This window comes from Schistocerca cancellata, chromosome 5 (assembly GCF_023864275.1).
Source record: "Schistocerca cancellata isolate TAMUIC-IGC-003103 chromosome 5, iqSchCanc2.1, whole genome shotgun sequence".
In the NCBI taxonomy this organism is placed as follows: domain Eukaryota; kingdom Metazoa; phylum Arthropoda; class Insecta; order Orthoptera; family Acrididae; genus Schistocerca; species Schistocerca cancellata.
This window is the reverse complement of record NC_064630.1, coordinates 85,305,913-85,327,521: the sequence shown is the minus strand read 5'-3', so window position 1 is coordinate 85,327,521 and position 21,609 is coordinate 85,305,913. Positions and strand designations below refer to the sequence as shown.

Sequence of the window (21,609 nt, the reverse complement as noted above, 5' to 3'; positions counted from 1 at the left end):
TGTCACTGAAAATGGCATTATTTTTCACTTCATCATTTATGCAAAATTTTCCTGGCCCTACTGATGATTGATTGACGACGAAAAGTGTTGTAAAAACAAAGAGGTACACAGTGCTTAAATTGTAGCAATTCCAACATGAGTCTGTGTCTGTAATCTTCTGCTATCAGCTTAAAGTTTTTGCCTCTGAAGATGTCAATTTGCAGTTGACCCAACTAACGACTTGTTTTGTCCAACCTGCAACTTACACTGAGCTGCTTCGTCTCCAAGGGGATGCATGTAACGGCTCGTCTATAGCTGCCAATCATTTGTCTCTTTTTATATCGCCTACCGTCTCAGCATCGTGCACAGGGGCAGCAGGGTGACAATGGGACAGCTGCCAAAGTGCATTGGGGCACCACTGCAGCTATCCAAGAGATGATTAAAAACTTTGTAACCATCAGTCATTGTATTACTTAACTAGCAGACTGATCTAATGCTTGTATGTTGTACCAAACCAGATTGTTTATTATTCTGAATGTTAATTTGAACTGAGTATTTAAAGGCACATGGGGAAATACGAGACGCATTACGTGTGTATGAAAAGTTTCAGAACATAGAAAAGTTATGTTTCAACATGTTTGAGAGACAGTAATAAACTGTGATAACCCTTTGAAGAATAATTTACAGTGCAGCTTTCATTGTATGTGGTGTATAGTAATGAAAACTGAGCAGAACATTTACCTCTGAAATTTACATAAACTCTTAAGTGCTTGAATTTAGATTTGCCATAATGTAGAACTTTTGTTAAAAAGCAGTCATGTATGTATTTAATGACCAAAAATGCAGTTCTCACCATTATCCACTGCACATATTTAGGGATTTTGAGTATTAGATCCCCACTGATGGATGCTTCACCTGAATCTGAATTGAATTATTTTTTGAGTGGCCACGAACTGAAGTATGGAACAGATAGCAGTCATTCCATGCTCAAAAAGTAGGTATACCACCAACTGTACATCTCTTTATTAGCTGACAGATGGTAAACAGCCAATAGCTGTTCGTGAAGGGATAATTTGGCCAAATTAAAGGCCTATTTTTCACATTCACTTGCTCCTTGTTCGTAGATTGAAAACCATGAAGTCTGAACATAAGCAATAATTATCTTTACGAACAGTCAACATGAATCTAGTGCGCTTGGAAGATTTCTGGTTTCGTGTGTCCAGAAGACTTCATACAACTCTACAACAGTGTACTAAGAATTTCTGCGAAACAAAACCACAATGGCGCAAATTATATGGCCACTAAGATTCATGTGCTTGCTTTACTGTTCAAATTCTGCGAGTGATGGCAATGCCAACATCATAATTAAAACAGGAAGTGTTTGCTTATGCAGAGTACAATTCTAACCTTGTCATCATTCAATACACAATACCTTCATACTGAGATGACCTGTGAATTTCCACTTTAAAATCAAATATAACCAGATCCCCTGTATTTTATGTTCCCAGGCATGAAACATTTCACTTTACAGTTCAAAACAACTATTGTGGCTAACAATACTTACTACTGATACAGAAAAACAATATCTGTAAACTATATGATAGATGGGAACAAACACATTTTGTATTTGTTGACATGAAGTTCATTACAACTAAAAATTTAGTTATAGCTGTAATAGTTTCTTACCCTTGTAATGAAATAACATTGCCAGCACTTTCAACCCATCCACCACTCAGCATGGCAGCAAAATACTGGCAGCGAGATGACAAAATGCATTTATGGGCCTTCATACGTCGACCTCCAACTTCCACAGTAACATCTGGATTTATTTCTTCAAGGAACATCCTCAATAAGTCTTCCCCTAATCTTGACACAGGTGCACTGCGACCAGCACATGAAGATGACGCATCAGTTTCCTCAGTGCTGCCCTCTGAAGAATAAGTCAATACCAGTTAACACAAAATTGTCTGTCAAATAATAAAAGACAGCACTGAAGCAAAAGCTGGGTATTTATTTCCACAGAAAGCAAAAATAATCACTGTGTGCATGCACACTTGCATTTGAATATAAACTAATAGATCATTTAACTATTAACATAGCTACCAGTAGGTAAAACATGCAACTGACGAATAAGTAAGCTCAGAGTTCTGCCAAACACTGGGTTATTAGAGAAATGCCAAAAGCTGCAAACCTGACCATACACAAACATATAAAATGGTATACAAAAACTTGCAGACCAACAAAACCCAGAACAGTCCTGACAACTATCTGTAGAAGAAGAAGAAGAAGAAGAAGAAGAAGAAGAAGAATCTATTAAGAGAAAGTAAATACAGATTCTACCCAACAGAAACTGTAGTTACAATAAAAATATTTCTAAGTATTTATAACTCTGAGTAAACACACTGTTCTCATAAAAGAGTCTGGTAAACTATCTCAGAAAAGTCACAAATTATCACTTTGAGGCAGTCTACAAACTTTTATTAAAAAAAGAAAGAAAGAAAGAAAACAGCATTTCAAATGTAGAAAGTACAAACAGTGTGCTCAGCATAATACAAGATGTGCATAAACCAGAGATGCTGAGTTGTAGATAGGCACAACAAAAAGACTGTCAAACAAAGCTTTTGGCTAAACAGGCTCTCATCAGAATTACACACACTCAACCAACACTCGCGCACACGACCACTGTTTCTAGCTGTCAAGGCCAAACTGCAAGCAGCAGTTGATGGAAGAAGCTGGAATAGAGGGCTGTGTAGTGCTGGAATGGGAACATGGAAGGGGATAGGTGGGTAAAGGACAATGACTAACGAAGGTTGAGGCTAGGACGGTTACGGGAACGTAGGATATATTGTAGGGCCAGGCTGTGAAGCAGTACCGAAATGAAGAATGTCGTGTTCAGCAGTGCGCTCAGCAACTGGTGGTCCACCTGTCAGATGCCATCTCTCCATTCACCAACCACCTCCTTAAGTCCCATCGTCTGGCCACAGAGGACATTCCCCTCATGACTCAGTACCACCCAGAACTGGAGCAACTGAATCACATTCTCCACCGGAGTTTTGACTGTTCTCCTCAGGCCCTGAAATGAGGAATGTCCTTCCTACCCCTGCAACAGCAGTATTCCGCCACCTACCTATACAACATCCCTGTCCATCCCTACACAACCCCTGATCCCAACCCCCTGCCTCATGGGCCATATCCCTGTAACAGAACTAGATGCAAGACCTGTCCTATACATTATCCCATCACCACGAACTACTCCAGTCCAGTCACAAGCATCACCTATCCCATCAAGAGCAGGGCTACCTCTGAAACAAGTCATATGATCTACAAGCTAAGCTGTAACCACTGTACTGCATTCCACATCGGCATGACAACCAATAAGCTGTCTGTCTGCACAAATAGCCACTGACAAACTGTTACCAAGAAACAGTTGAACCCCCATTGCTGAGCATGCCATCTTCATTTCAATGACTGCTTCACAGTCTGTGCCATCTGGATCCGTCCCACCAACACTAGCTTTACTGAAGTGTGCAGGTAGGAACTCTCCTTGCAGAATATCCTCCGTTCCCATAGCCCCCCTGGCCTCAACCTTCATTAGTCACTGTCCTCACCCATCTAACCCCTTCCCTGTTCACATTCCAGCACTACACATCCCTTTATTCCTCCAATGCACGAAAAGTCTTTTTACTTCTCTCCTTTTCTACTGACAACCCCCACCCCCAGCCCCAGCCCCACCCCCACCCCCTTGCACTCCGTCTAACCTTCTGACTGCACCTAGCTGCCCTACCTTCCCTCCACCTCGTTCCTGTATGCACCCACAAGCAGCACTTTACCATGCCCCAACCCTACCCTACTATCCCTTACACCCCCCCCTCCCCCCCAGCCTGCTCCTTACCCCTACCACTGGATGGCTTCTCCCACAATTTGCTGCTGCTTGCAGTGTGGCCTCAGCAGCCAGAGACTGTGGTCGTGAGTGTGTGTGTGTGTGGGGGGGGGGGGGGGCACCTATTGTCTATCTCTGCCAAATGCTTTGTTGGCCGAAAGCTCACTTTCTTATTGTCTTTTTGTTGTGACCATCTGCGACTCAGCATCTCCACTATACGCCGAGTATCAACTATCCTTTTCATAAAACTGTCATTATTCCATCCTAGATTTTCCATTGTTTGATTTTTGAAGGTGAGCCTAAACATATGTATAAGCCAAGCCATATAGGCAAAATATTTTTCAGACCAAACTAGAAGATTCAGTTGCAAAGAATGTACAGCATGATGAAAGTCTGGGTATTAAACTATCCAGAAAGAAAAAGCTCCAACCGTAGCACAAAAACGTGAGTATGTCCTGGCAGTCGGGGATGTAAAAGAAGGGAACTAGCTTTTCAACTCATCTGGTAGCTTCAAAGATATTTAAATTAAAACCTCTTGACATATTCACACTCTTTTACTTGTTAGTATTAGTACACGTCATGTAATATAATGGGCTGTGTCAAATAAGTAACTTATGTCATCCAACATGACACAATGTGTCATTAAAGTTTAGGATGCGTGGACCCCTCACTGTGGAATACTTCCTATTATAGAGGTATCCCCACTCTCTGACACTTACAATTGTAGAAGCATCCCACTCTCTACAAGCACAAAAATTTGTACATATTTGTTCTTGTAACTCTCATCATACATGTAACAGGGAGTGAGTTTTGGGGAGAAATGGTCACCTTGGTGAAAAAATATCAACACCCCCCAACACAGAAATAAAAAGACTGATTTAGCACCACCCCAGGAAAAAACACATCCCCAGAATTTTATCCCACTGAGAAAAACTTTTCTTTTTTAGCTATTACATGTATACTCTTCAGCCATATGCTATTACATATCGATGTAATTCTTCTGCCTTTCCCAGCGACCTGTTGACACCTTTGAAGTGTCGGGTATTCTGCCGAATATCAGAGCCATTCTTCACCAGATGTTACCCGAGACTGCTCTTCGAATGGAACAGGTCCCGTATTTATATCTGTGGCCTTCTCCCTCCATAGTTTGGTTCCAGGCATGCCCTCTGCAGCCTGCACCCATTGGATGCATTTGTACTGTGTACATACCTGTAAGGTTTATCTGCCTAGACAAACGACATGTATTATTTGATACAGGTGCCAGTTTAATGTCCCAAAGATACATTAATTCGTATTACGCCACATTAATGTAATCTAAGAGGCCAGCAGAAAAATTAAAAATTATGTACCTTCAGATTTTTTACAACACATCTTTTGTTTTAATGATTGTAACATAGCTCTTCTGTTCTTGTCTGCTGAGGTATGCAGATGTATATTTGTTCTCTATTTGTCTAACAACTAAAAATTGGATAGCGTGTGAAAGAAAAATATCTATTTCTACGAGCTTCAAGTACTCCTGTTCCCCTCTATGTGCATCATGAACCATTACAGAGTCATTCCATGTCAAATCAACACACCTATTTTACCTCACCCTCTTAGATTTTGCTGAAAGTTGGTATATTTATAGTGGGCACTGAGACTAAGAAAAATACCAAATTTCAGTTTTTTTATCTCAAACCATTCCTGAAATATGGTCATGTAAACTTTTCAAAAACTGGCCAAAAATGTGTGAACAGACTTTTTCCAAATTGTCCTAGGAGCTGCCCTAATTGAGCTAGAGAACTGGGAAAGGTGTCATTTTGCATGCTCTTTACAGGGATATACAACAAAACATAGCTTCTAATTAATCACCTTTTTCAAAATACTAATTAATATTTTGATTTAATTTTTTTTTACAAAAAGTACATAATTGAAAATTTTCAAAATATTTTCATAATTACTTCATACTATTGTAAATCACATGGCAAAATATAAATCTGGGATGATGATGGGTTCATTGTAAAAAAAAAAATTATTCCGGACTCTTGTTTTTCACTAACGGCCCTAGTTTGACCAAATTGACCTTTAACAGGAATTTCTTTAAAATATACTGAAAGGTAAGTAAAAAAAGTATTAGAAATATCAAAACATCACCTTATTAAACCAAAACTAATCAGCATATTTTATAATTAAGTTGACTGCTTATTTTAATTTCATACAACTTCACTAACAGTATATTAACCAATATAACAAAAACAAGAAATTGAGCATTTAACTACAAACTGAAAAAGTATGAATAAGTACAAGTATTTACATAATAGTTCTGGTCCATGATGTTTGAAATGGAACTATTAAACAAATTAAATACGTAATGCTTGTTTTTGAGTAACAGGTATCTGTACATAGCTAAATTTAACACAATAGGTACTAACAATAATTTTGAAACAACTTTCTATAAAATATACATTAACACTAACCTGAGACAAAAATTAAGTTTTGAGTTGAAAGCAGTTTCCCAATAAATTGTCTTGGAACTTCACATATTACATTTTAATAAAGCTGACTGGGTTTGGTTTACACCACTTTCATTAAGAATGTATGTTCTCCTTGTCGGAGTAAATGGATTCACTTTTGTGAGAACATCCACAACTGACACCCACAGGACATCTGCATGTGCAGGATAAGAGAATGACTTAGCTGGTCCACATGGATGAAGAAAAGTTATTTTCACTTCATCAGGTTCTTCGTTTTGTTCTAAAATGTACCCAAGCCACCAGTTTCTGCCATATACAGTGGTGACATAGCCTGATACATCTTGTAACTTCAGTTTGTCTGGTGATGTAGTTACTTCCCTCTCCCAACTCTGCATATCACCTGAGACGTATTTGAATATTAATTTTGATGTAGTGTTGGGAATGAAAGCGTGAAATTGCTGTGTTCCTTTGATTGTCGATGCCTCTTCAAGTCGGCTTTTTAATAATATTTCTGAAGCAGCGTAGTCTTCTTGAGTGGAATATGCAAAAATCAACATTTGTGATATTATCTACTGCACTCTCAAATAGATCTCATGCGGTTTGGATCTAATTTTGGTATGGCCTTTGCAAACTTGCACGAGCTGCCAGTCTCTTTACTGAACCTCCTACACCATCACAAGGCCCTTTCCCATGTGCTGTGGCTGAAAAGTGCCACTCAGCTTTTATGTTGAAGTCTTCCTCATGAAGGCATAGGTTCAGGAAGTTTTTCTTATTTTTATACTGAGCGGCAGAACTGTCAGAATAATATATCTTTTTTGGAATCTTTTGAAATTTATTTGTTAGATATGAAATTAGCTTCTTTTGAAAGGTGTAAACCACAGTTGTATTGTGCTCCAGGCAATCAGAAACAATGACAAAGCTCATACCCTCAATTTTGTCTTCCTGTTTGTAATATATAACAAAAGGATGAATGGTAATCTGTTGTCTTGTCCAGTGGAAACTCTGAGCTTCATCCTGTAGAACTATACTATAATTTTCTGAAAAATCACATATGACAACAAATTCAGATTCTATAAGGTTTTCTCTTGTGGAGTTAAGGAATGTTCATTGTTGCTTGGCAATGAAGTCATGCCGAATCAAAGTCGACATCTTACTACAAAATAAACCTATGAATTCTTCAGAAGTTTTCTGAACAATTTCCAGATTACATCAGTCAACTGACATCCACTGTCGGAACTGAACTTGTTCAATTAAGTTTTCATGAAAAGAGTCTTAAAATTTTACGTATGACAGTTTCTCCTGGACAGTATTCACAGTTTCCCATGTTGCAATCAACTGATGATGGGTTGGAAAGCATTTTTGCAATGCACTGCTTGTAATTGTTTAAGCTGCTGTTTGTTACTGTATTTAGTTTGGCATTTTCTATCATTAATTTTATGTTTTGCTGAGTTGTGCACGCGCAGACAGTGTGTGTGCGCCACTCCGGCCAGCTGATACAATGTTTTGGTCTCAACTCAGCAAATTTAGAGAAACCTATTTTTATGTTACGAAACTTGTCTTTAAAATGCTTGTAAGCTTCTTTAAGGTTACACAAAATAAGTCTTTTTGATATTTTTGTTTTATTTCCACTTGTTTCTGTAATTGTCACACAATCTTTAATACCTAGCATTGTCCTGCTAACTTCATCATTTTCATAAAATGAATGTACAGTTTTGACAGTTTCTGTTGGTAAACACTTCCCTGGTTTTGGGTTTGGACCTTATATGAAACCTTTCTCTTTCAAAATTTTTTTTGGACTGCCGAACAATGTAATAAGGAGCATTAAATTCCCCTCATTATTTTCCTGACACTCCACTTTTCAGGTAAACTTGTAAGAATCATTAGTTTTTTTTTGCTCTACTTATAGAATTTTTAAAGTTTCTTTTAATTTTTTCAAGAACGGATTCATCAGTATCAGTATCCGACGAAGTTTCAGGAGCAACAAAAAGTTTACGTGTCATTGATGAGATTTTCTTCACTTTTGATTTGGCGTAATGCCTAGATGTTAGTTTTCTCTTGTCAATTGGGGTCTCACCTAGTTCTTGAAGTGTTGTGTTAAATGTTGGAGTGAAGTCAGGGTCTTGGTCTCGGATGATTATCTCTGATCCAGAAGATTCTTCTTCAACACTTTCATCACTGATGGGCTCTGGTGTATTTTTCAATTTGGTTACATCTTTCCTACATTTATCACAAATCTTGGCACCACTTGGTATTTGAGGAAATAATTTGGGCATCCATGTTGTGACATTTCTCAGTTTTTTTCTGTCTCTAATAAAATGATTTGACTTGTTCAATGGATTACAAGGCTGCACTCTTACAGCACTGCACTTTTTACTTGGTTTCATATTTATACAAAAACCACTTATAAACTGTCCTTCAATGTATAGATTTACTTGAAAATGAACTATTAAATATAATAGATACAGACTGGTCAACACAGAGGTAACAATTGATTTGCACTAAAACCACAGTGCACAATAATGCTGTAGGTACACAAAGCCTTAGAAGGTAACAATGCAGACAACATCATCTCAACAATGGCTCCAGTCTCTGAATTATTGTACAGACATCAAGCCCTATGTATATGGTCCCCTACTGACGTACTACCTTAAAGGTCACTTTGGTCAAACTAGGGCCGTTAGTGAAAAACAAGAGTCCGGAATAATTTTTTTTTAACAATGAACCCATCATCATCCCACATTTATATTTTGCCATGTGATTTACAATAGTATGAAGTAGTTATGGAAATATTTTGAAAATGTTCAATTATGTACTTTTTGTAAAAAAATTAAATCAAAATATTAATTAGTATTTTGAAAAAGGTGATTAATTAGAAGCTATGTTTTGTTGTATATCCCTGGAAAGAGCATGCAAAATGCTGCAAAATGACACCTTTCCCAGTTCTCTAGCTCAATTAGGGCAGCTCCTAGGACAATTTGGAAAAAGTCTGTTCACACATTTTTGGCCAGTTTTTGAAAAGTTTACATGACCATATTTCAGGAATGGTTTGAGATAAAAAAAATTGAAATTTGGTATTTTTCTTAGTCTCAGTGCCCACTATAAGTATACCAACTTTCAGCAAAATCTAAGAGGGTGAGGTAAAATTTTTATTTAAAGTGTGTTGATTTGACATGGAATGACTCTACGGCAAATCTTCGGACACACAGGATAATCCTCAAGAATATGACTGCTGCTGCTGCTGCACCACCACCACCACCACCACCACCACCACCACCACCACCACCACCACCGTCATACTACGAGAAAGACGAGGTAATTATTAATAGGAAGAGAACTTTCAAGACTAATCATTTTGAGTACATGTTGCAGAAGACTGAAGGCAGTACCTATCTTCATGTCCTGCATGGGGTTAGTGTAAAAACAATAAAAAATAAAAAAGTTACCAATTGACAGGTGCTGGTGAGTACGATGCTATCATCATACCTTTCTCTCTCACCAAGTTAATTGTATTTTTATACAGTAGCATGTCATCTCCAGTCTGGTGTGCATGCCAGTGCACTGAGATTCTGAAAATGGAACACCAGCGAGCCAACAGGCGTGCGATGCCTAAGAGCGCACGTCTGCAGAGGGGGGGGGTCCAGATATAAATACTGGATCCATTCCACTCAAAGAGCAGTCTCAGGTACCATCTGATGTAGATAACAAGTTATGTTATCAAAGTATCATGCTGATATGTTGCAGGATTATATATATTATATGCTGTTTACTACGGCTGGCAAATCATCTGGATTTTGGGTGCAGGACCACAGACATTAGCCTACAAATTACAAGATGCAGGTGTGCCACCACCTTGCAACTGAGACAGCTCATTGCACTGAGGAAGTAGGGTTAATGCTGAAAAAAAGTGTGAATATATCTAGATGTTTTGATTTAAATGTCTTTGAAGATGCCAGATAAGTCCGAAAAGCTAGTTCCCTTCTTTTACATCCCCAACTCTGCCCAGGACATATTCGCCTTTTCTGCACCACAACAGGAGCATTTTTCATTCTAGTTTGCAGCTTTTACTCTACCATATTTTTGGCAACCGATGAAGATTTTTTTGGACTTGGACAAGACTGATCCAGATAGTTTTTTTTATTGTCTTTCAAACCATGTTGCTCGAGTTAGGGATCATTAGTCTGGCTCCTCTACAGTTACCTGCCTGGTAACTTGTGACGAAGCAAGCTGGGATCTCTTTACTTCCCTTCTTGTTTTGCCACCTGCCTCATTTTTTTTCATTTTTGACAAATTACCATTAACATACATGAGTATAATTTTCATTTCCATAAAAGAGAAAGGTTGGCCCTCAGTCTTAGGAATATAGCATCAGGTCTAATTTCGTGCTTAGTTTTGTGTATGTAATTAATTTCCTAATTTATTTAGACTAATCCTAGTTAATATCTTTTGTTACACAGTGAAATCAGTAATTGTTTCATGACTTAGATTCTACTGTTGACTTATAAACAAATATAAATTCTGTACTAATTATAAACATTTGGAAGAAAAGCCACTAGCATTCTTAAAATATTTATTTGGCTCTATTCGAAAATATATTAACGAAGTCAGCCCTTAATTAATTCCAAAGTAATTACCAGTTTTGTCAAAAGTATTGTTTGTATAACTACATCTGTTAATTACATTATTTAAACAAATAATTTGGCCTAAGCTTTGTGGTAGAAGAAACTGTTTAAAAGTAGGAATTTTTCTATATATTCAGTTAATTGAATGAGTTATGTTTTAATTGTAATTTCAGTAACTTAAACATCAAACAATGTATAGTTTCAGTACCTATTATTGTGAGGATATATAAAGGCCTGATTTTTGGTCCCAAGACAGTCAGTCTATGGCCGATTTTCAGACGAGAAACCTGTACTGGTTAGGTCAGCAATAATGCACCAACTTAACCATGAAATAAGTGTAACACATATAGGCCGTGTGTTAAAATAATGACAGTGTCTGTTCAATAGTGCCACACATACCATATTATTCTGCAAGAACTGCATGGTTAGGTTTTTGCTGGTCATAGATGTTCAATGGTAAACTATTGCAGCAGTATGCTGACGTTTGTCTGCAAACTATTAATGAGGCTTATCAAAAGTTAACCAATAGTGAACTGGCCATATTAACTGTGTAATATTATGGGGTTGTGAACAGTGAAAGTAAAGAATTGTGAAATGCAACTGTCAGCTACATCATTTACAGTAGTCAGTGTAGAACTTCCACCTCACCTCCCTCCCCCCCCCCCCCCCCATTTTTCTGCCAATATAACAACACAGTACATTGACACTGCGGACTATCAACAAAGAAATAAAGCAGGTGAACGTCACAAACTTACTTAAAAGTTTACTATATAACAAATTGAAAGATTCAGATAACAAATACTAAACTAATGAAAATTATACATCTAGTTATTATCTCTTATCTTGAAATTCTTTTCATTGTTTATTTAAAGTGTGCAATAATAAAAACTGAAAATTAAGACCTGCCCACTAGAAAACCTCACATGATTAATTTTTGCACGGAATATTGCAACATCCAAATTAAGTACGAGTCTGATTGGTTGAAATAAACAGAACTGCAAAACAATAAATGCACAACAAAATACTACCAATTTTTCAATCCAGTACGAAAATTGATGAACTTAAGCTTGTTTTGTCTGAAAATAAACTTTCTGCACAATAATATAGTAGTCTTTGAAGGAAAACCCAGTAAAACATTTTGTGTTGGCTAGAAATAAGGTGACAGAGTTGTTTTAAAGCAATTTTTGGGTTTGTTTAATTTTCTGTGTGGTCATCCATAAAGCTTTGAATGCTTGATCAAACAGTATACCATCTTTTACAGGGCTAGGCGACTCTGGTTTGGTACATACACTGTTTCGTATGTCCAAAGATTTTTCCATGATTTTAAGCCATGTTTAATGTGTAAACAATGAAACAATAATCAAATATAAAGACCAGATTTTTTAATTATATCTGAATACAGCACTTAAAATGCAATACATTTCTACAAAACACAGTTTCATGTGCAAATGCGTGATTTTTTGCATATAAAATCCGAATGTCTAAAGATATTTGGAACCGCACCTTATAATTACTGTAAGAATATATTTTTTACTATCACCTGTATCACTTTAAACCATCTCAGCATGTGTGACCCACATAAAACCAGATTTTATGTGAGTTTTATGTGCAAATTCAGATTGCCATATCATGGCAGTCTATAAAAACTTCACAAAACAACAGAATGACAACTACTTGCATGTATTTGTCTACCTCCCTAAATAATTAAAATGGATTTGCACAAGTTTGAAACATAAAAGTGATGCGGGTAAAAAAACAAACAAAAATCATGTCTTTTCCATGAAAAATTAAAATGAAGCTGGATTTTTGAAAACAATTTTATCATAAGAATGCATTTTTTGTCTATCTGATTCATTTAAAATCGTTTACGCAGATTCAATTCACATGAGAACAAATTTTACAAGCTACATGTAGTTTGACTTTAAACAATTGTTTCTCAAGAATGGCTCAAAATTATTGGCTAAAAAGGTTTTCTTTTTACTTTATTCATTAATCTACCTTCATGCAAAGTTTCAGCTGATTCATAAAAGTAGCGCACTTCAAAAACCTCCCACAAAAATGCATTTCTGCAGAGAAAATCCAAACGTAGCAAGATTTTTTTAAAACAGTTAAAACTTATCTTAGACAAAGGTAACATACACCAGTTGACCAAAACTGAATGATCAGTCTAACTCCAGTCCAGAGGTAAAATCCAAACTGTACCATTAGCTGTGCCCAGTTCAGCCCAGTTAAAATCCTTTGCACAAGGAATTAATCTACTCGCACAATTTGCCTGGGCACCAGCTCCAGTTTGTTGTTCAAAACTTGCTTAATATACTGTAACACAGCTACAGCAAGGCAGATGTTTAAATGGCTGTACAAAAAGCCGCTGGGCCACGCTAGACCAGAAACTTTTTACCCATGGTCTCAACTCAAATAGAAACTGAGCACTAAGACCCCCCTCAAACCACAGTTCTGCATGTGGCTTACAGCACTTCCACACTGTAACGATAGGCACATGAAATGGGAAAGTCACATCAATTTTTCTTCTCCATAATAGGATTCCACACATGGCCATGAAAGTAAATGAAAACACACTTTCAAAAACATACTATGACCTAATTTATCTGCACTTATTGCAGCATAATATGAGGAAAAGCAGTTCATATGCACATACAGAGGGGAGTGCAATGAAGAAGAAGAAGAAGAAGAAGAAGAAGAAGAAGGCTGTCACAAAAAACACTAACAGTTTCTGGAAAGCATCAACTGGTAATTTTCCACCAGAATTTTTTAGGCTTGTGTAATAAGCTAAACGAAAAATCAATGTACATGACCATGGACGTACACTCTGCACCCATGTACTGTGCTACACTGAACACTATGTTTACTCTGGGGTGGAAAGCCTTAACAGCTGATCACAATCTGACAACTTCATACTGCAGAAAGCAAAGGGAAAGAGTATGGATTGTTATTGTTGTTAAGAACTGTGTCAAGTGGGATTCAACTGACATATATGATATTTGTCTAGAGTGATGTTTTGAAGCATATGCCAATAAACTGACTGTAAATAATTCTACCTTGTTAACTGTAGCAGTATACAGGGCACCTTCATGGAATCTTGGCTCACTTTTAAACCAGCTTGATTCATTTTCACTGCACCTGTTTAAATGTAAAAGAGATATCATAGCACACAAGAACCACATTTTTTGGCCCTCATTAATCCAGATTTCTGATTTATCTGGATTCAGTGTTTTGTTTCCCCTTCCTTGAACACAAAAATGTGTGGTATACAGTTGATCCAGTATGGTATACATAGATTTGTTACGTTGGCACCAAAGGTAACTTCCATCAACCCATCAACCATTATTATTGTCAGTGTGGATTTAGTCCTTACAGAGTTAATAATATGTACCGGTATTGTTCTCTCATTCCCCTGTTTTGAGTGCGTGTGAGTGAAATGGTTACACTGAGAAAGAAAATGGTGGTTTTGATAGACAAAAAGTTGGAAGCACTAAACAGGATAGACAAAGAAAACTGTTGAAAAAGATAGCTGCAGAATGTGGTGTAGGTTCATCAATTGTGACAGATGGGAAGAAAAACCAAAATGAAATGGAACACTTGTGCTACAAAATGACAACTAAAGACTATTTTTGGAATTACGGTACAATAAAGAAAGCATGAAATGAAGCACTGGGTGAAGCATTATCTATCTGTTTAAGTGAGAAAAGAGAGTATATGTTCTGGTATCCAGTCCAATCCTGCATAAAAAGGCACTAAACTTAAACAGTAAGCTAACCAATGGCGATACTAACTTCACAGTAAGCTAAAGTTGGTTGGAAATATGGTAAGCTCTTTATAGCACATGCCATCTTTCAGTGAAGTTATTTCCTCCAAAAACTTAAACCTAAACCACATTTATAATACAAATGAAACTAGACCTTTTTTATCGGATGCTGTCCAGTGAGATACTGACTTCCAAATTAGATGACTAACTGTACTTTGAGATTTCAATGTAAGTTTCCTAACAAACAGTATGGGGAAGAAGGGCCAACAAAATCAGGTACACACTTACAACCTCATCCCTGTGGTCATTTTTCCCCACAAATTTATTTTTACAGAGTGTCACGGAAATACTGAAACACCGTTTTCCTAATTCTATATGTTAGATATGCATAGCCTCCATAACCAGAAATTAAGCCTGCTCTGATCAAATATGCCACACATTTAATGCTTCTATGAATCAGGATGGGAGCATGGATTTAGATGGAATGAAGCTTGCTATAGTGAAGCCTCACCACAAAATACGAGACACAAAGTATCATATCCTCTGTCTACTGACCACATTCACGTATGTCCTTGAGAAAGTATTGTATTCCAGAACTGTAAGGCACATTGAAAACTTTGACATCATCAGTGAAAGACAGTTCGGTTTCCAAAAAGGTATTTCCACAGTTGAAGCTGTATTTTCTTTCAAGAAATCCCTACGTAAATAAATGAAACCACTTGGGATATTTTGTGATCTTTCTAAGGCTTTCGACTGTGTGGATCACAAAATACTTCTTCCCAAAGCATGCCACTATGGCATCAGAGGGGCAATGGGAAACTGGTTAAAATCCTACTTCCAAGACAAGAAGCACAATGTACTTTTTGAGGCGAGCAGCAAAACTTGTGAAGGGTAGAGTCTGACAGGGGCAGCTGTACTTGGTCCACTGCTGTTTCCCATGTATAGAACTGACTTATCTTTGTCATACAAAATATACAAGTCCAATATGCTTGCTGATCATACTAGCATTGTGATAAGCATAGAACAGTCCACCACTCTAGAGACTGATGCCAACAAATTACTTCCAAAACTCCTAACCTGGTTCAAAGTAAAATCAATGTCAATAATTCTGAGAAGAACTAATTATATCCAGTTAAGCTCTGATTACAAATTCCCACAGAAGGTAAACTATTGCACCTGACAGTCAGCAAGTTACGGAGTACAATGTGCCAGATTCCTAGGTTTCAACATAGGTAGCAGTGTTAGCCTGGAACCTCACGTTCTCCATATCATAAAAAAATTGTCCTAGGCTACTTCTGCTATTCGGACAATCTCTAGTATTGGAAACATCAGTGTCGCCAAGTTCACTTACTTCGCGTTCTTCCACTATGTTCTGTACTATGGAATTATCTCCTGGTGGAATTCACTCACATCAAAGAAAATTTCATTTTCGCAGAAAAGTGTTGTCTGAATTATGTGCAGAGTTCCTTTGAGAACATCATCTTAATCTCTTTAAGAAACTTAGGATAATTACTCCAATTTCCCAATATATCTATTCCATTATGAGCTTCATGGCTGACAAACCTCTGCACTATGAAACCAATGAAACGAACCATGATCATATTATGAGGAAGGAAGGCTGACCTCCATTGTGATTTCAAAAATCTAACTCTGGTGCAAAAAAGGAGTACAGTATTAAAATATTTAAATCATTGCTGAATAACATCAAAGGTCTATGTGGGGTTTAAATTATTTAAAAATAAAGATATATTTCTTGATAAAACATGTTATGCATGACATGAATTTTTTTGACACATGCATAAACTCTTTATAAACACATTGTTACTGTTTGTTATATATTGCACATGTGTTAAACCTTGTATGACTTTTTTAATTTCATATCTGATTTGTTCTAGCTTCACGTTTTTATTTTCCCTGCAATTGTTTTTGCGAAGTAACTGCACAGCTCTATTAAATACATAGCTGCAACACACAGAATAAGGATGATACCATCCTGAAAAAACTGGTAGAAGCCAACCTTGGGGAAGATCAGTTTGGATTCTGCAGAAATGGTGGAACACATGAGGCCATACTGATCCTACGACTTATCTTAGAAAATATATGAAGGAAAGGCAAACCTACGTTTCTAGCATTCGTAGACTTAGTGAAAGCTTTTCACAATGACTGGAATACTCTCTTTCAAATTCTGAAGGTGGCAGGGGTAAAATACAGGGAGCGAAAGGTTATTTACAATTTGTACAGAAACCAGATGGCAGTTATAAGAGTTCAGGGGAATGAAAGGGAAGCAGTGGTTGGGAAGGGAGTGAGACAGGGTTGTAGCCTATGCCCAATGTTATTCAATCTGTATATTGAGCAAGCAGTAAAGGAAACAAAAGAGAAATTCGGAGTAGGAATTAAAATCCATGGAGAAGAAATAAAAACTTTGAGGTTCGCCAATGACATTGTAATTCTGTCAGAGACAGCAAAGGACCTGTGAGAGCAGCTGAACGGAATGGACAGTGCCTTGAAAGAAGGGTATAAGATGAACATCAACAAAAGCAAAATGAGAATAATGGAATGTAGTCGAATTAAATCAGGTGATGCTGAGGGAATTAGATTAGGAAATGAGACACTTAAAGTAGTAAAGGAGTTTTGCTATTTGGGGAGCAAAATAACTGATGATGGTCGAAGTAGAGAGGATATAAAATGTAGACTGGCAATGGCAAGGAAAGCATTTCTGAAGAAGAGAAATTTGTTAACATCGAGTATAGATTTAAGTGTCAGGAAGTCATTTCTGAAAGTATTTGTATGGAGTGTAGCCATGTATGAAAGTGAAATGTGGACGATAAACAGTTTAGACAAGAAGAGAATAGAAGCTTTCGAAATGTGGTGCTACAGACGAATGCTGAAGATTAGATGGGTAGGTCACATAACTAAAGAGGAGGTACTGAACAGAATTGGGGACACGAGAAATTTGTGGCACAACTTGACTAGAAGAAGGGATCGCTTGGTAGGACATGTTCTGAGGTATCAAGGGATCACCAACTTAGTACTGGAGGGCAGCATGGAGGGTAAAAATCTTAGAGGGAGGCCAAGAGATAAATACACTAAACAGATTCAGAAGGATGTAGGTTGCACTAGCTACTGGGAGATGAAGCTTGTACAGGACAGAGTAGCATGGAGAGTTGCATCAAACCAGTCTCTGGACTGAAGAAGATGACGACGACGACGACGACGACGACGACGACGACGACAACAACAACAACAAAAACAACAATCCTTTAAAGGAAATAAAACTGACACAGTCTCAGCATTTATGTGGTGTTCTATTGGTGCTAGTCTTAATAATAATAATAATAATAATAATAATAATAATAATAATAATAAGAGCAACTGATAATAGATACAGAGGTGACATATCAAGCGAAAACTAAACAAAGGTCCCTACACTGCGCATACATTGATTACCAAAAAGCCTTTGATAGTGTACCCCACTCATGGTTACTACAGATATTGGAAATATACAAAGTAGATCCTAAATTGATACAGTTTCTAAACACAGTAATGAAAAACTGGAAAACCACACTTAATATCCAAACAAATTCAGATAACATCACATCACAGCCAATACAGATTAAGCGTGGAATATACCAAGGAGACTCATTAAGTCCTTTCTGGTTCTGTCTTGCTCTGAACCCACTATCCAACATGCTAAATAATACAAATTATGGATACAATATTACTGGAACATACCCACACAAAATCACACATTTGCTATACATGGATGATCTAAAACTACTGGCAGCAACAAATCAACAACTCAACCAATTACTAAAGATAACAGAAGTATTCAGCAATGATATAAATATGGCTTTTGGAACAGACAAATGTAAGAAAAATAGCATAGTCAAGGGCAAACACACTAAACAAGAAGATTACATATTGGAGAACCACAGCGACTGCATAGAAGCGATGGAAAAAACAGATGCCTATAAATACCTAGGATACAGACAAAAAATAGGAATAGATAATACAAATATTAAAGAAGAACTAAAAGAAAAATATAGACAAAGACTAACAAAAATACTGAAAACAGAATTGACAGCAAGAAACAAGACAAAAGCTATAAATACTTATGCTATACCAGTATTGACCTACTCATTTGGAGTAGTGAAATGGAGTGACACAGACCTAGAAGCACTCAATACACTTACACGATCACAATGCCACAAATATAGAATACATCACATACATTCAGCAACAGAAAGATTCACATTAAGCAGAAAGGAAGGTGGAAGGGGATTTATAGATATAAAAAACCTACATTATGGACAGGTAGACAATTTAAGAAAATTCTTTCTAGAACGAGCAGAAACTAGCAAAATACACAAAGCAATCACTCATATAAATACATCAGCTACACCATTGCAATTTCATAACCACTGCTACAACCCTTTAGATCACATAACATCAACAGATACAAAGAAAGTAAATTGGAAAAAGAAAACACTACACGGCAAGCACCCGTATCATCTAACACAGCCACACATAGATCAAGACGCATCCAACACATGGCTAAGAAACGGCAATATATACAGTGAGACGGAAGGATTCATGATTGCAATACAGGATCAAACAATAAACACCAGATATTACAGCAAGCATATTATTAAAGATCCCAATACCACAACAGATAAATGCAGACTTTGCAAACAACAAATAGAAACAGTAGATCACATCACAAGCGGATGTACAATACTAGCAAATACAGAATACCCCAGAAGACATGACAATGTAGCAAAAATAATACATCAACAACTTGCCATGAAACATAAACTAATAAAACAACACGTTCCCACATACAAGTACACACCACAAAATGTACTGGAGAATGATGAATACAAATTATACTGGAACAGAACGATTACAACAGATAAAACAACACCACATAACAAACCTGACATCATACTCACCAATAAAAAGAAGAAATTAACACAACTAATTGAAATATCCATACCCAACACAACAAATATACAGAAGAAAACAGGAGAAAAAATTGAAAAATACATCCAACTGGCTGAGGAAGTCAAGGACATGTGGCATCAGGATAAAGTCGACATTATCCCAATTATACTATCAACTACAGGAGTCATACCTCACAATATTCACCAGTACATCAATGCAATACAGCTACATCCAAACTTATATATACAATTACAGAAATCCGTAATTATTGATACATGTTCAATTACCCGAAAGTTCCTAAATGCAATATAACATATACCATACAGTTACAAGGAAGTCACGCTTGACCGAGGTCCGCGTCACGTTCCATTTTTAACCAGACTTAAGTCTGAGAAAAAAAAGTCGATAATAATAATAATAATAAAAGGTGAATTAATAAAGCAAAAACAAAAGTAATGGCATGCGACAAAGAAGATCAAGTGAAAGTCCAAGTTCATGTAGGCAATGAACTGCTTGAACAAGTTGATAAATTTACTATCTGGGCAGTAATATTACCAGGGATGGAAGGAGCAAGGCAGAAGTGAGAAGTAGAATAGCTCAAGCAAAGGCTGCTTTTAACAAGAAGAAGAACATATTAACATCTAAGAGCATCAGCCTTGAAATCAGGAAAAGATTTTTGAAATCATATGTGTGGAGTGTGGCATGCTATGGATGTGAAACATGGACTCTCGGGACAGAGGAAGATCAGAAGCTAAATTCTTTTGAAATGTGGTGCTATAGATGCATGCTCAAAATAAAATGGATCGACAAGGTCACAAACGAAGTGGTTCTGGAAAGAGTAGGTGAGAAGAGAAGTTTCTGGAGTTTCATGGTTAAAAGAAGAGTGCAATTTACAGGCCATCTATTAAGACATAAAGGACTCCTGAACACAGTCATAGAGGGATATGTCGAGGGAAAAAGACCGAGAGGAAGACCACGACTGAGGTACATGGATCAAATCGTGAAAGATGTGGGATGTAACACCTATAAAGAAATGAAGAGAAAAGCTGAAAGACGCACAAGAATGGAGACAAGCTGCCATTGTAGCTGTTGCACACCAATCCTTGGATTGACCACTACAGAAGAAGGACAAGGTGTACAACATTGCTTCCACCATTTGCCGACAGGTGGCGTCAACAGTACGCAGCGGACAAAAGAAACAAATCGCAGACGTCAGGCACTCAGCTTGGACCTCGGTTAACATTACCTCACTCAAACATTAATTGATTTGTGTCTGCATCATAAAGTTGTTCTTGATTGAAAATGTCAGTTTATGAGCCTAATTCTCATAATTCACAGGAGGTGTTACTGTTTTGTTTCAATATGGAGAAAACAGCAGCTGAGTCTCATCGAATGCTTTCAAGTACGTATGGTAAGGACGGTATTAGTGAAAGAACATGTCGTGAGTTATTTCAACGCTTCAAGAACTGTGATTTTAACCTCTTAGACCAGCATAGTGGTGGAAGACAGAATGTTTTCAAAGATGCAGAATTGGAGACATTGCTGAGTGAAGACTCGCGTCAAACTCAAGAAGAATTGGCATGATTAGTGGGAGTGACACAGCAAGCCATTTCAAAATGTCTCAAGGCTGTGGGCATGATTCTGAAAGAAGGAACTTGGGTCTGGTGTGAGCTGAGACCAAGAGCTCTTGAACGGTGTGTGTGTGTGTGTGTGTGTGTGTGTGTGTGTGTGTGTGTGTGTGTGCCTGCCTTCAGAGGCAAAAACAGAAGGGACTTTTATATCGCATTGTGACCGGAGACAAAAAATGGGTTCATTACGATAATGCTAAACGCAAAAATCATGGGGATATCCCGGCCATGCTTCCACGTCGACAGCCAAACCGAATATTCACAGCTCCAATATCATGCTCTGCATTTGGTGGGACCAGCTTGGCGTAGTGTACTATTAGGTGTTAAAACCAAGTGAAACAAT

General features: G+C 37.3%; 1 protein-coding gene across 1 annotated transcript in view; it reads right to left on the bottom strand.

Moving 5' to 3' along the window:
* Positions 1–21,609, bottom strand: part of LOC126189020 (uncharacterized) — a 165,812-nt gene that overhangs the window by 88,946 nt on the left and 55,257 nt on the right. The window contains exon 5 of the mRNA XM_049930839.1: positions 1,666–1,909. Coding sequence (XP_049786796.1) covers positions 1,666–1,909 — 244 coding nt within the window. The remainder of the gene's footprint in view (positions 1–1,665; positions 1,910–21,609) is intronic.